The sequence below is a fragment of the Siphateles boraxobius genome, unplaced genomic scaffold (genome assembly GCF_051911475.1).
Source record: "Siphateles boraxobius isolate OS27281-9 unplaced genomic scaffold, OSU_SipBor_1 65, whole genome shotgun sequence".
NCBI lineage: Eukaryota > Metazoa > Chordata > Actinopteri > Cypriniformes > Leuciscidae > Siphateles > Siphateles boraxobius.
In genome coordinates this window covers 6,285,326-6,299,077 of record NW_027509192.1, presented here as the reverse complement: position 1 = coordinate 6,299,077, position 13,752 = coordinate 6,285,326, and the positions used below count along the sequence as shown (strand labels likewise).

The window sequence follows — 13,752 nt, the reverse complement described above, 5'->3', positions numbered from 1 at the left end:
TAATAATAGTAATAATAATTAGAATTGCTTTTATTTTTATTATTGTTGTTATTATATTTAAAAAATACAAATTACAAAATGTGAAAGAAACTTGGCAGAAGTATTATTGCAAAAAACAGTTCTCCCAAGATTTTCACAATCATTTTTTATAACATTTAATAAAAAAATAAGATTTTAATCTTTAACTTTAATTGTGTTTTTACATCATATTTTAGAGCCAGAACTATGCACTTAATAATAATAATTAATATTATTAACAAGAACAATAATATATAACACTTATAATAATAATATAACAGTAATATTCCGTTTAATCTTTCTAATGTATCTTGTAAAATTGCTTTGAATATTAAATATATTTTTATACTTAAAAAAATGGAAGGAGGTGACCAACATTGAACTATTTTGTTGTGTATGACCAGAAGGAGGCAATGTAACCCTTTCTGAAACTCTTTCTGTCTCACAATTGATTTTTTTCCTGTCATTCAGAGGATAAGCTGGAACAACAGCATTCCCTCTTCAATCATTATAAAGATCCCTGTCGTCTTGGTCCTGGAGAGGACAAACCGTGGGCCTTAGGTGAGTTCAGTAAAAAGACTTCAAGTTTTTTACAGGCAATGTCATAAATGCTTGGGAGTTGTGGTTTAGTGCGTAGAGATCTGCACTTGTGGTTGACCAATATGGGTTTTTCAAGAACTTCATGCAAATGCCACATCTAGACAGAGTGCTGATATAATAGATATATAATCCAGATATATATCTATTTATCATATATACAGAATATTGCAGAAGATTAGATACAAAAACATTAATGTACATGTTATGTAAACATCGAGATTTTAATGTTTAAGGGAAAGTGTATATATATGTAAGGGTATTACTACAATTATATATTTTGTTTTCTTATTAAATAGTTCATTTATTTATATATATATATTTAAAATATTTGATATTTTTATTAAATATTTAATAGATAACCTTTTCCAAAATTATCTAAAATAGTATGGTAACCATCTTTTCCCCCCCACAAATGTCTCAATCTGTGTGAGATTTTCGAGTTGCCTCCGTGTCAGAGCTAAATTAGATGTCACACGCCTGTGCTCACCGCGCCGTACGCAGATGGTGCACTAGATGAGCTGGCAGGAGACCACAGTAGAGAAGTTCTAGCCCAGCCCCAATTCTGAAATAGATCTAACGGAGTGCAGGCCTTTAATGACACTTCGGATTTTAGTGGGCGCCATTAGTGGGTGTGATCCACATTTCTTTATAGCACACCCTGTTTTTTCTCTTCTCTGAGGTTCAAGTCCTAGTGAGAGTGCGCAGAATGACACACATACATCATGTCACAATATATCGCAATACAAAAACGCACCCATATGTATCGTGGATACATATATGCATATCATGATGTATATCGTGATATATGTATATCGTGAGCAATATGTATCGTGACAATCTGTATTGTGTATGGTTCACCCAAAATTTAAATTATTGGTACATATCAAGTTTACAGAGTTTTTGTCAGTACTACATTAAACTACTATATATAATGTTGAATATACTTTATAATAATGCAATGGGGGAATATTTGTGGATCCTGATAATGCCAAATGTCTTAAATGTAGTAAAAAGGGGCCACATTATTTTAAATATATCTAGTCAGTGATAGAGTCAAAGCATATTCTATAAAATTCTGCATTTTCAGCTTCAGAATCATGACTATTTTTATTCTGGTGTCACCATTGGCCTGGGACTTCCCCAATGCAAAGCCTGTTCATTTCCACCACCAATGTAGGCCTAATACCAAATTTAGCATTTTAATCAACAGTACATTTCTTTGTTAACCTTTTACCATATGTCTTGGAATATCGCAATAATATTGTATCATGTGTTCAGTTTTGTGATATTTATCGAATCGTGACATGAGGCATATATATTGCTAAAGTAAAAAACAGTGGTCACAAAAGAGCACCTTCATGGAAAGTACTGGAACTATCAGTCTGGCTATGCTAGAATTAGTGAAGTATTAAGAGAGAAAAAAAACAGAAGAGAGAAAACGGTTGGGTGGAGATGAGGCCAATTAGACTCATGTATATATGCATATCAGAACCACAGTCGTGACTCATACAGATTTCCCTTGAGCTCATTTTAATGCTGGTGTTACTCTGGCCCTACTCTTAAGAAACCTTGAGTGCACATAGATGTCAATATCTGTGATCTAAGGGCCTTTTCAGTAGTCATACTCACAGGATATAAATATATTAAAAATCTATATCTCCAGTTCATATATAACCTGTATATGTTGCGTTTTTACATATGCATGTTGTACAGGTACATTGCTGGACACGACTGGGCTATATGATGAGGAAGTCAGCTCACCAGAGAGCCTACAAAAGTAAGCTGAACACAAATATGTGTGTTTATATAGATTATGCATTCACGGTAAACACTCAGTCATTTAGCATTTCTCTGACAGAGTGATGGAGAATGAAGAGGGGAGAAAAGAGTACTTGGTGTTCCCCGCAAGCAAGAACCATTGTCCCAGCCAGAAGGGGCGCAAAATCCCCCTGAAGGGCAATGGCAGGAGAATCGATTACATCCTTTATAAAGAGGAAGGCTTGCAACCGGACTGGAAAGTGGTGAGTTATGATTAATAAACCTACTTCCCTTTTCGCGTGCATTATGCAAATAATGACAACATTACCTGAGACTAAAAATCGCAGTGAATGCAAAAAACATGGGACTGCACATGGGAATTCAGTAAACAAAATGGCTTTCTTGTTGAGTAGCATGTCCATGGTGGTGTATTGTACATGTACTTTGTGTAATTTTACCAGAATATATTTGCTAAAATGTGTACTTAACAACAGAACTCACTGCATTGGGTATCACATCCCACAATGCAATACACTAGAGCTGTAACAGTTCTCTGTACAAAATCTATTCGAACCATTCTCCTCCCACGGTTCAAAAACACTTGCACCGCGGTTAATCTCAAATCTGCATTGACACAAAAGCACAGGTTGAAGATCCAAAAGCAGCTTTTATTCAGTCGTAATCCATAAACAGGCACAGGGTCCAACACACAGACAAACAATCCAAACATAAAACAAGGTCCAAGAATCACTGGCAAACAAGGTAATCCAAAGAACAGGCAAAAGATCAAAACCATGAAACCGGGAACCAGGATAGAACACGCAGAATTGCAGCTGTAACATAAACAAGACTTCGCAACGAATGAGTGGAAACACAGAGCATATAAGTTTTAACTTATAAAGGCAGAGTAAAAGAGTTAGGTAATCACACATAACGTCATCACATGACATAATATCACACATAATGAGTCAGGCAATGCATACTGGGAAACGGAGTTCAGGATGAGGTAGCAAAGGAGACGGAAGGATTGTGACAAAAACGTTAACTGCATGCCACTGGATGCTGCATTAAATGTGTCATATAAATAGGGCATGCAGCAGTGTAGCATTCTTCTATTTTTAAGCATTTAGATTATATTCGTAATGGAATATTGGCAGACTCCCGTCTACAAATTGTATACTTCTCAGTGTTGTTATTGTTAACTAAAATTAAATTGATTAAACATAATTTCCGTTAACTCAAAATAAAGAAGAGAAAAAAAATTAAAAGAGAAACTTAAACGAAATGTTGCCTTGGCAACTAACTGTTTGAGTTAAAGTTGAAGTAAATGTACTACCAGTATTTACTAAAGTTACGATCGAAATTTAAATCAGAATTAAGCTAAATAAAAAAATGAAAAATAAAATAAATAAAAATGACAAAAGCGCATCATTTTTAAACTATAATTAAAATGTAAATATTGAAAACTGAAAATATTCAAATAAAAGTTTAAAGACATTTAAAGTTATAAAATGTAAAAAAGTTCAACAAATGTTTCTAGTCAGTTATCTTGGAAATTAAACTGTTCTTATTTAAATATTGTTCAGGCAGTGAGTTCAAATGTAATTTTAAATTATAAATATTAGTATATTAAACAATTATAAAAATTTGTCACAGTGCAGCTTTTATTGCTTCTGGGTTTTTTTATTTATCACACTGGAAATATAAGGTCTAGTTAAGAGCTTTGCATTGTGTGATATTGTATTTTACGTTTACATTATTATTAAGTGTGCTTTGTATAGCTACTGCACATTTTGGCAAATCTACTCAAACAGATAATTATGCATGCAGAGATTTGCCTACTGTGCACAGTATATGCAGAAATTAGTAAGAGTAGTATTTTACTTCACTTCAATGGTGCATAACTTCTCTACAGTATTCATGTCAGGCACTCAACTAATATGTTTTGTTATACTTAACTCTGTGATGCCATCCCATGGAGCAGTGTTGGAATAGCATTCAAAAAGATAAATAGTATCTGACACATCTGTTCCAATTCAAATAATCACAGGTATAAATTTCTATATGGTATATATATTTTTGCTGTAGTTTTAATAGTTATTAATGACTTGATCTATTACCCTTTACAGGATATAGAGGAGTTGAGCTTCATCACTCAACTTGCTGGATTGACTGACCACCTCTCAGTGGCTGCAAGATTGGTTGTGTCAACTGGAGAAGAGGAGACTTAGGACCCGGCCATAATTCAAAAAAAGAAAATCAATGCCACGGAGAGAGAGGGGAGAGGCAAAGAGAGAGCGAGAGAAGTGAGTGAAAGGAAAAAACAGCAGGAGGAGGCATTCGTCAAGCTTCCTGACAGATCAGGGCAGGGTGATGGAGAGGGTTGATAAGTCGTAAAAAACACGATGGATGACATAGATGGAGAGCATAGACGAGAAAGGGGGGTAAAAGAAAGGCGAAAACCACCAATCAGCTGAAAGCAGCGTGCAGATGTGTGATTTTCTGGACCGTGGTTTTCCATCCACCACTGCACTCCCCATGTTTACGTCTGAACTGAAGAACAAAACTAAAAATTAACTTCTGAAGCTTCTCTGGGGCCCTTGATCAGGAAGCCATTTTCTGGTGCCATGACCCGGATATTCGAATGAAGGCTGTTGCATGGGAGAATGCGTACATTGACTGTTCCGGGCATCCTTTCACACAATATTGACAAGGACATGTACGACTGTGCGTTTAAAGTTATTCCACTGCAAGATCTGTCCCTCAGCGTTCTTCAAAAGACCTCAGCAAGTGTCTTTCTTTTCTAATGTCTTTCTAAGGTTTCTATGGCCTCATGCCATCTTTTTAGGGAGTTTATATACTGATATACAATACTGATGAAGGTTGCATCGTATGGCCTCATCTAACACTAAGTAAAATGATTAAGAACATGTTTCGTTGACCGCAGGGATACAGTGACCAAGGCCTGAAGTGATACAGTGGCGCCATCACTGCAAACTATGGGAAAACTGAGGGGATTTAACCCCGAACTCTCGGTAGATGCATGTTTCTCAGTGCACTGCCATGTTTGTCGTGGCCTGCATGTTCGACGTGAACCCCAGACGCAATTAACACAGGCTATTTTTCACAAAAACACACAAGCCCCTCCCCTAACATTTTCCTTCTTGCAGTATTGCTGTGGCTCCATCACAGGAGAATGATGCTGTAAAAGGCATCACAGTGTTCACTGTTTACATATTTGAGCCAAGATTCTCGTCCCCTGCAAATGTTTACACACTTATCAGGCAATGGTACCCCAAGAACTACCCCAGGTAGACCCACCGAAGCTCGCTCTTCATGTGTTAACACAATTACGTTTATACTCTCTAAAATTCTCTTGTTATAAGTTGTTATTATTGTTATTATTATCATTATTCTTATGATTACTATGGTTCGTAGATTTGACATTATGTTCATTTGCAAATGACTACATTCCCCATGATGCATGTATCTGCTTTTGCTGTGTTAGAGGTTTACAGCAACCTAGTGTAGAGCTCACCCTGTTTTGACTGACAGACTAATTGGCCAATCAAATGCTGTGTTCCATTCAATTCTGATAGTGCAAGAGAACACCACAGAGTTAAACAAAACATTAGATGAATGTCCAACTAAAACGTTTCAAGAAAACAAATTCCATGAACAATATTTTGAAAACATTATGAAATAACATAACTTTGAAAGAACGTTATTTTAACATTTCTGGAAGAACGCTTCCCTATTAGCTAGGATATAGCATGACCATGCAAGTCTAATTCGCGAAAACATACAGAACGATCAGTGGTGCGTTTCCCAAAAAGCATCACTAGCCAACTTTGGTCGCAACGCAAGTTCCATTGATCTCTGTTGTGAACGATGGAACTTGCGATCAAAGTTACTTTAGGGAAACTAAGTCTGATTCCTCAATGAATAACACTTTTAAAGTCAATTCTTTTTGGTGAATCAAAAACATACAGTGCGATCAGGGAGGTCCAATTCCCGAATAAATGACCCTGTTGAGGTGCAACCACGGAAGTCTGGTTCTCTTTTGAGTCTATTCTTTTTGGTGAATCAAACATATACAGCTTGCAACTAACTGAGATTTAAATCAGCATTACTGACTGTTGTTTATATGACAACGTGTAGTTAAAGATACATGTTTCTGAGGTTTTTTTTACAGTCGTTTTTATAATGACTGAAAGATTTTTTGTTTCTTTAGAATTTTTATTTAAAGGCCATTTTTTTAGGCCATCAAAAAAGTGGTTGTGGAAGCCAGCGATAGGTACATCCCACATAGCGATAGGAACACATCAAACTTTGAATGGAACGAAGCATTAATCTAGTCCCAATGCACCCACCCGCCACTAATTTTAATCTTGCGTATCATTCTTTAATCAGGTCAGAGTGCCATAATAATTAACCCTTTCCAGATCCACCAGTACTAATGCTTATAAGGGAGTGCAGGGTGCAATATAGGTTTACTCATGATAGTGGAACCCCTGATCATTAATCTGAGGTTAAAGTCTTCCTATCGTATCTAAACTGACATCATTTTCCAAGGTCAGTGTTCAAGGGTCAGACAGGGAGAGCTGTAGAGATGCATGCAGTGAAATAATGAAGCTTCACAATTTCTCACTCTCATCGCTGTCCATTAAAATCTTAATGTTCTCTATATATTGTTTTTGAGACTATAAATTTTTTTGTTGTTGTATTTTTTTTTTTATTCGAGGAATGCGGCTTACTACAAGCTTTAGGCTGGTCAGGCTCTCAAAGGGGAAAATGGAAAGGGAAACGCTTTCTCAGTGTCAGCTCTTTATAACTGCATTTTGGTTCTGCTTTTTATTAAAAAATCCCTCTTTGATTCACAGTGTGTATGTGTGTGTGTATGTTTGTTTGATTGTTCATTAGAAATGTGATTCGAGGAGTTAGTTTCACGTTTTCCCAGTGGAATTTCCATGAATGCATCCCTCTGTCATTGGAGTTCTAGGGTTGAAAGTGTCTTCTGTTTACCAGGTCTGCGTTAATTTGGTCAAGAAATACAGTAGAAACAGCAATATTGTGAAATATTACAATATAAAATAATTGTTTTCTATATTAATATATTAAAAAATTTATTTAATTCTTGTGATCAAAGCTGAATTTTCAGCATAATTACTCCAGTCTTTCGTGTCACATGATCCTTCAGAAATCATACTAAAATGCTAATTTGCTGCCCAAGAAGCATATTATTGTCAATGTCGAAAACAGTTGCTTAATAGTTTTGAGAAATTCGTAATCCTTTTGTGTGTGTGTATTTTTTGATTAAACCCAAGTGCCTGTGAAAGGACATCAACAATAGAGACAAACACTTCCTTTGAGAAAGTTTGGATTTTAATGCTTAAAAGTACAGTTTTCCATGAAAGATTTGTGATCCCACACAATAGTGTATATTATACAAAACTTTTACTTTCTGTATATTTAACAAAAAATCCACAGGATGCATGTTGAGTGCAACATGAGTAAGAACACAACACATCAGGAAGAACCCATTGTAACAAATTCTTCAAAAGCAGTAAGCAATTGGCTTTAGAATGGTTGTGTGTGCACTTATGCAGGTTTTCATACAAATAAAACAATGGCCATTTTTGAAATATACACATTTCGATTCAACTGTCGGCATAATGAACTTAATGTTAATTTACCTTATCCTCAACCGCCTCAATCAACAGCTATTATTTCTTACTTAAAAAAAAACAACGACAAACCTAATATATTTTAATTAGTTATGTTGATTATGTTCAGTCATTTTATTTTGTGTCCAGCTCAGGCTTTCGTGATTAAACATAGTGGCATTTAGTCCTTGGGCAGAAGTGCTTGGTATTTGGTCTCAGATCTCTGTTAATAAGACTGACATCATTGGTCCAGGTCAGTATGGTAGACCGAAAGAGGATGTGATACTAGCTAGGGCCTTTTCTTATATGCCAACTGATCTCATTTAGTGGTTTTCAAATGGCAGACTTGTTTTATTAGAGTTGACAAAATCCCACAAAGTCAGGGTACATTCATGCCATGTCAAAAATATGAAAAATCTAAGTTAAATTAACAAGTTTGTCTTGAACTTATGTTTATTTCTGACATGACTCATATAAGTGTTTCAAAGAAATGAAGCTCTCATCATTTGTTGCATGCAAAAACAAACATATACAGGAGTGAACATAATTTTTGGTCTGGTTCTCAAGAGAGCACAGATGCTGCTTGGTCCTCACATTTTACGCGGCACACTTATCCTACAAGCTGTCCTCATCACTTTCCTCCTGACTGCTCTCCTCACTATCTTCTTTTCTCACGACCAATGTAGATGATGATGATGTTTTTTTTAAATTAACATTAATGACACAGAAAAGCAGGAATATTAGGCTCCTGTCACTTTAAGACCAAATGCAAGGACCGAATATACTGGCACAGCTGCTTATCACGAGTATACTCACACATCACGTATAAACACTTATATTGCCAAAATGGGTATTTTAACATAATTTTGTGTGTATTTTCACCCCTGCATATGCCTAGTGCTTCCTGTGTTGTTGGATTCACAAACAAATGACTCTTCTTATGTGGCAGTTTTTTTTTAGTGAATCATGAACAGAGCGAGGTGTGGAATGCGCAAACAAAATACTCTCATGGGTCGTTTCTCAGTCGAGCCTCCGTCAGATCGACCACTGCATCGTCATGACTTATTTACTGAACTGTAAGTTCAGTGCCAACGTATATTTTACCCTCAGGTCATAATGAGTCATAATTCTGATGTAACATTCAGAAGTCACAAATCATAATACCTGATGTAACATTCAGTACTAAAGTATTGGCCTTATGCACGACAAGATCAAATGGTTTCACATGAAAGTAGCATTCATTTTAATGAACCTTTACGCTAGCAGATGCTACAGAATATAACTTATATTTTAGATTTATGCAGCACGCGCAATATTCATTTTAACACTGCATGTTTGTGTTGCCTGAGGTGTCAGAGTTTATTTCCTCTCTCAGTGATCTGTTTTTTGTACATATTTTCCTGTTTCGCTCATGTAATATTTTCCTCTTTCTGGTCTTTACAGTGCACGGCACGCACTGAAATTAGCTATCAAAACATAATTCTAAAAGTACAAACGTTTAAAGGAACTAAAACTAACATTCCTGTTGGTTTTCTATTTGCCTGCAAATCTGATGAAACTGAAATCAATCAATCAAACTATACTGCTGAGTAAAGTAACAGATGAATTATGACTCATTATGAAGGCCTACAACAAGGCTAATCATAATAGAATTTCTGTACTTGTTTAGTATTGTCTTACAATCAAAATTCTTGGCTTGTTGCCACACAAAACATCTACTGTAGTTTCATTTACATTTAATCATTTAGCAGACTCTTTTATCCAAAGCGACTTATAAATGAAGAGAACAAGAAGCAATCAAACCAACAATAGGGCAACAATATGTAAGTGCTGTGACAAGTCCCAGTTAGTCTAGTACAGGCCCAGATAGGCACAGTAAACATAGCGAAATTTTTAAATTAATAAATAAATATAATAGTAAGTGTTATATGAATGGGTCAAGTGTTGATGAATAAGATGTGTCTTTAGTCGTTTCTTGAAAATGGAGACTCAGCTGCTGGTTGCTTGCTACTGCCAATGCAAATTGATGAAGAGAGGTGTGACGTGTGCTCTCTTTGGCTCGATAAAGACCACTCTCACTGCCGCATTCGGGATCAGTTGCAGAGGTTTGACAGTACGTGCTGGAAGGCCTGCCAAGGGAGCATTACATTTGTCCAGTCTGTATAGAACAAGAGCTTGGACAAGGAGTTGTGTAACATGCTTTGATAGGAATGGCCTGATCATCTTAATGATGTATAAGGCAAATCTGCATGACCAGGCAGTTGCAATGCAAAGCAATGTGAAGTTTAACTGATCATCAATCACAACTCCAAGGTTCCTGGCTGTCCTAGAAGCAGTTATGGTTGATGAACCAAGCTAAAATACATGCTTGCTTTGTGATATTAAAGTGTACTTTATTTCTGTTACAAGTACATTACAAATGTCTTTGAAACATACAAGTAATAAAATGTATTTTTTCTTATTTAAACTATTTTAATACTGTCTCAGCTAAAGAAACCTTTTCAAAATCAGATTTTTCTTGGTTTGGTAATGCAGTACAATATCATATCCAGTATGATAAAAATAGAAATCTCTTTTTAAAAAAGCCCCTTTAAAAAGATCCCCTGTATTTTGTAACACATTTACTGTTAAGTTATTAACAGGGTTCCTTTCTAATTGAAAATAAACAATGGGATATCTTTGTTACATTAGATAGTCTAAAAAAATTCCACTGGGAATTGTTAGGATAAAATGAGTAATGCATGCTAAATTTTTTCCCCTTTGCAAGAATTTTTTTAAAAATCAAATGGACCATTACATTAGCTGAGAGTTCTGCAGAATACAGCACTGATTTGTGAATCATCAGGAATCTACCTTAACATACATTTGAATATTGAGCTCTGTATGTGGCTTTAAAACAATCCATGATAGAAATACACAAAAACTTACTGAAGCATTCTGAATGTTTCATTATGACTATGTAAATGTATGAAAATATAGTGAGTCAGAGAATGAATGGACATTATAACTCATCAACATCTGTTAATCAACTCTTCAACAGGTGCGAGAGGTTTGGTGGATGCTGAACAATTAAGATTGCTTGGTCTTTTCTAACAGATGAGGGGGTGTTTAAAACTGTCCACTTGTGACTACATCTAAAAATGTTAGAAGTTCACACTATTAATGTGACTGATGACATTTGTCATTAGCACCCCCTTTTGAAAGAGGATGTGATACTTGATGGGACATTTGGGACTTTATAAACGTGGCGCCGACTAGGTTTTTACCAATTAGAGCATTTTTTATTTAGAATCGAAATGAGATACTGTTTTTTTTTAAATAAATAAAAATTATTTATGCAACCAGTAACAATGAATCATTAGCTAAGCTCATAAGCTCATTTATAAAGCATTAATATACATTAATGAGCTACAAATCCTTTATTCTTGATTTATAAACATATCTATAATGTGTTTAATAATTGTATTTTCATACTTTATTAATGACCATTTCATCATTTCTAAATTAAGTATTGATTTATTTACAAACCAGTCATTTAGGAGTTGTCAGTGGTTCATATGACTTTGAAAGTTTAAGTAAACGATTAAATATTTCTATATTCTGTATCGTACTTACACTTTCTAAGTGTTCTTATGAACCACTGACCACTCTGAAATAACTGGCTTATAATGCAATATTTCATTTAGAGATGATAAATGATCATTAATAAAGTTTGAAAATACAATTATTAAACACATTATAGATATGCTTATAAATCAAGAATAAAGTATTTATATCTGTATTTATAAACTGGTTGTTAATGTCTATTAATGCTTTATAAATTATGAATTAACTGTTGACTAATGCTTAACTAATGATTAATAGTGTGCAGTTATTAGAAAGTGTTACCATTATGGTTACTATCATTATTTTGACTCCAGCATTCCCTATAGTTGTTTACGGAATCATGTTATCCGTTATACGGAATCATAATTATGAAAAAATATGAGATGGGAGGAAAAAATAAATCCTGATACTTTTGCGTTCCCCCAAGAAATGCTTGCTTTTTTTTTTACGCAAACTTTGTGCAAAAACATTGATGTGTTTTTTCCTTCAATCTCATATTTTTTTTCAACACCATGTTCCTTTAGGGCCTATAAATAACAATAATATTTTAAAATTTGACTTCGAAGATATAGTTCACCCGAAAATGACCTTTCTCATTTGTATGTTTAAAATCCACACTATTTGGCAAAGATGACAAATGTGTTCCTCCTCCGTAATTCCATATGCATTCTTCAAAATTCATCTTGCATCTATTTTCCTTCTAGTATAATTGCACATTGTGTTCAGTAATCCAATGTTTTTTTTCTTCGTAAAGCCACTGTATCAAAAGAGGAAGTGAAAGGTTGCTGTTAGGGCTGTCCCTTAAAACGAGACGTATTGTTTAACCCAATGCCTAAATATGACTTGTGACGGACATAATCACGTGTGGGGAAAAGGGTGACAACAGATACTGCTGTACTTTCATAGTGTGTGGGAGAATTTCTTAAATCAAAATCCCCCTCCTCAAAATCCACCCATGAAGGGATCTCCCCATCACAGAACAATCTGTATAAATGCTGACAGCATGAGCCATACAGCATCAAGTCCAGCTTGAAGAGCTTCAACAGACTCATTGTTCACCCAGCGATCTAGTTGAACAGAACAGCCAGTATGACTACTTCTCGCTTCGTCATCTTCTCCGCAGTGGCGGTGCTTCTGTGCGCAGTTAGCCTCAGTGAAGGTATGGAGACAAATAGTTGTATATTGTATTACAGTCTAGTTGTATATTGAACTTTTTATAAAAAAATGTAAAAAATGTTTCATGTTCAAGATTTTTTTTTAATTTTTCTGCGATCTAGGAATGCGTGTTTCTCCACAAAGATGCTGTTTCTCCTTTACGGACCGTCCTCTGCCAATCAAATTAGTGGTTGATTACAGCATGACAAGCCAGCAGTGCCCCAAAGAAGCCGTACTGTAAGTGTAACAACTATATATCTGTGTTTTTGGTGTATGTAGAGGACCTCAGTGAGAAAAAATATTATTATTATATATGAATATTAGCATTGTGTTTATTATATTTATTATTATGTTTAGGTCGGTTTGAACTAGTTTGACCAACAGAACAAGTTTATGTGTGTTTGATGGTACTGAAATTCTCTTTACAGGTTCAAGACTGTAAAGGGTCGTCAGGTGTGTGGCAAACCCACTGACTCATGGGTACAGAAGCACATGGAGACCATTGACCGCATGCGCACCGGGAGCAAGGGGACCTTGTAATCATGTTGACCTGCGTCTTTCGGCTTCTGAACTTCTGTTTTGGAAGCATAGGACAAGTGTGGAGTCTGAGTAAAACTGAGAAAAAAAAATGCAATTATTGTACTCACCGACAAATGCATTGTCACTAATTGATCAGCATATTGAAGCTATGGGGTTAAACAATCCAGAATGTACCTTGTTTGGATTTATCTTTTTGACTCGTCTGTCATTTGTTTTACTAATTTATTTCTAATGAGAGTGTTTTGTGCTGAAATATTTAAAGTATTGAATATGATTAGCCTATAGCTCAAAGTATAGAAAATTATAGAAGAAAATTAAATGAGTTTGAATATTTTTTTATTGTGTCATTAGAATTTTTTTTTTAATGATTATCTCTCTAAATTGTAAGTTTTTGCTAACCTAAACTCCT

The 13,752-nt window shown here is 35.1% G+C and overlaps 2 protein-coding genes across 3 annotated transcripts in view; both read left to right on the top strand.

Moving 5' to 3' along the window:
- The window catches only part of smpd3 (sphingomyelin phosphodiesterase 3), a 48,310-nt gene extending 41,052 nt beyond the window's left edge, over positions 1 to 7,258 (top strand). For both annotated transcript variants that reach the window (XM_077210457.1, XM_077210458.1), the window contains exons 5-8: positions 490 to 579; positions 2,332 to 2,395; positions 2,477 to 2,639; positions 4,506 to 7,258. In XM_077210457.1, the coding sequence (XP_077066572.1) occupies positions 490 to 579; positions 2,332 to 2,395; positions 2,477 to 2,639; positions 4,506 to 4,607 (419 nt within the window). In that variant the 3' untranslated portion in view covers positions 4,608 to 7,258. The remainder of the gene's footprint in view (positions 1 to 489; positions 580 to 2,331; positions 2,396 to 2,476; positions 2,640 to 4,505) is intronic.
- Positions 7,259 to 10,233: 2,975 nt separating this feature from the next.
- ccl35.1 (chemokine (C-C motif) ligand 35, duplicate 1) lies at positions 10,234 to 13,516 on the top strand. The gene is made up of 3 exons (XM_077209899.1): positions 10,234 to 12,807; positions 12,926 to 13,040; positions 13,232 to 13,516. Exons 1-3 carry the CDS (start codon positions 12,738 to 12,740, stop codon positions 13,341 to 13,343), a joined length of 297 nt encoding a protein of 98 aa, XP_077066014.1. The 5' UTR covers positions 10,234 to 12,737; the 3' UTR covers positions 13,344 to 13,516.
- The last annotated feature ends 236 nt before the right edge of the window (positions 13,517 to 13,752 follow it).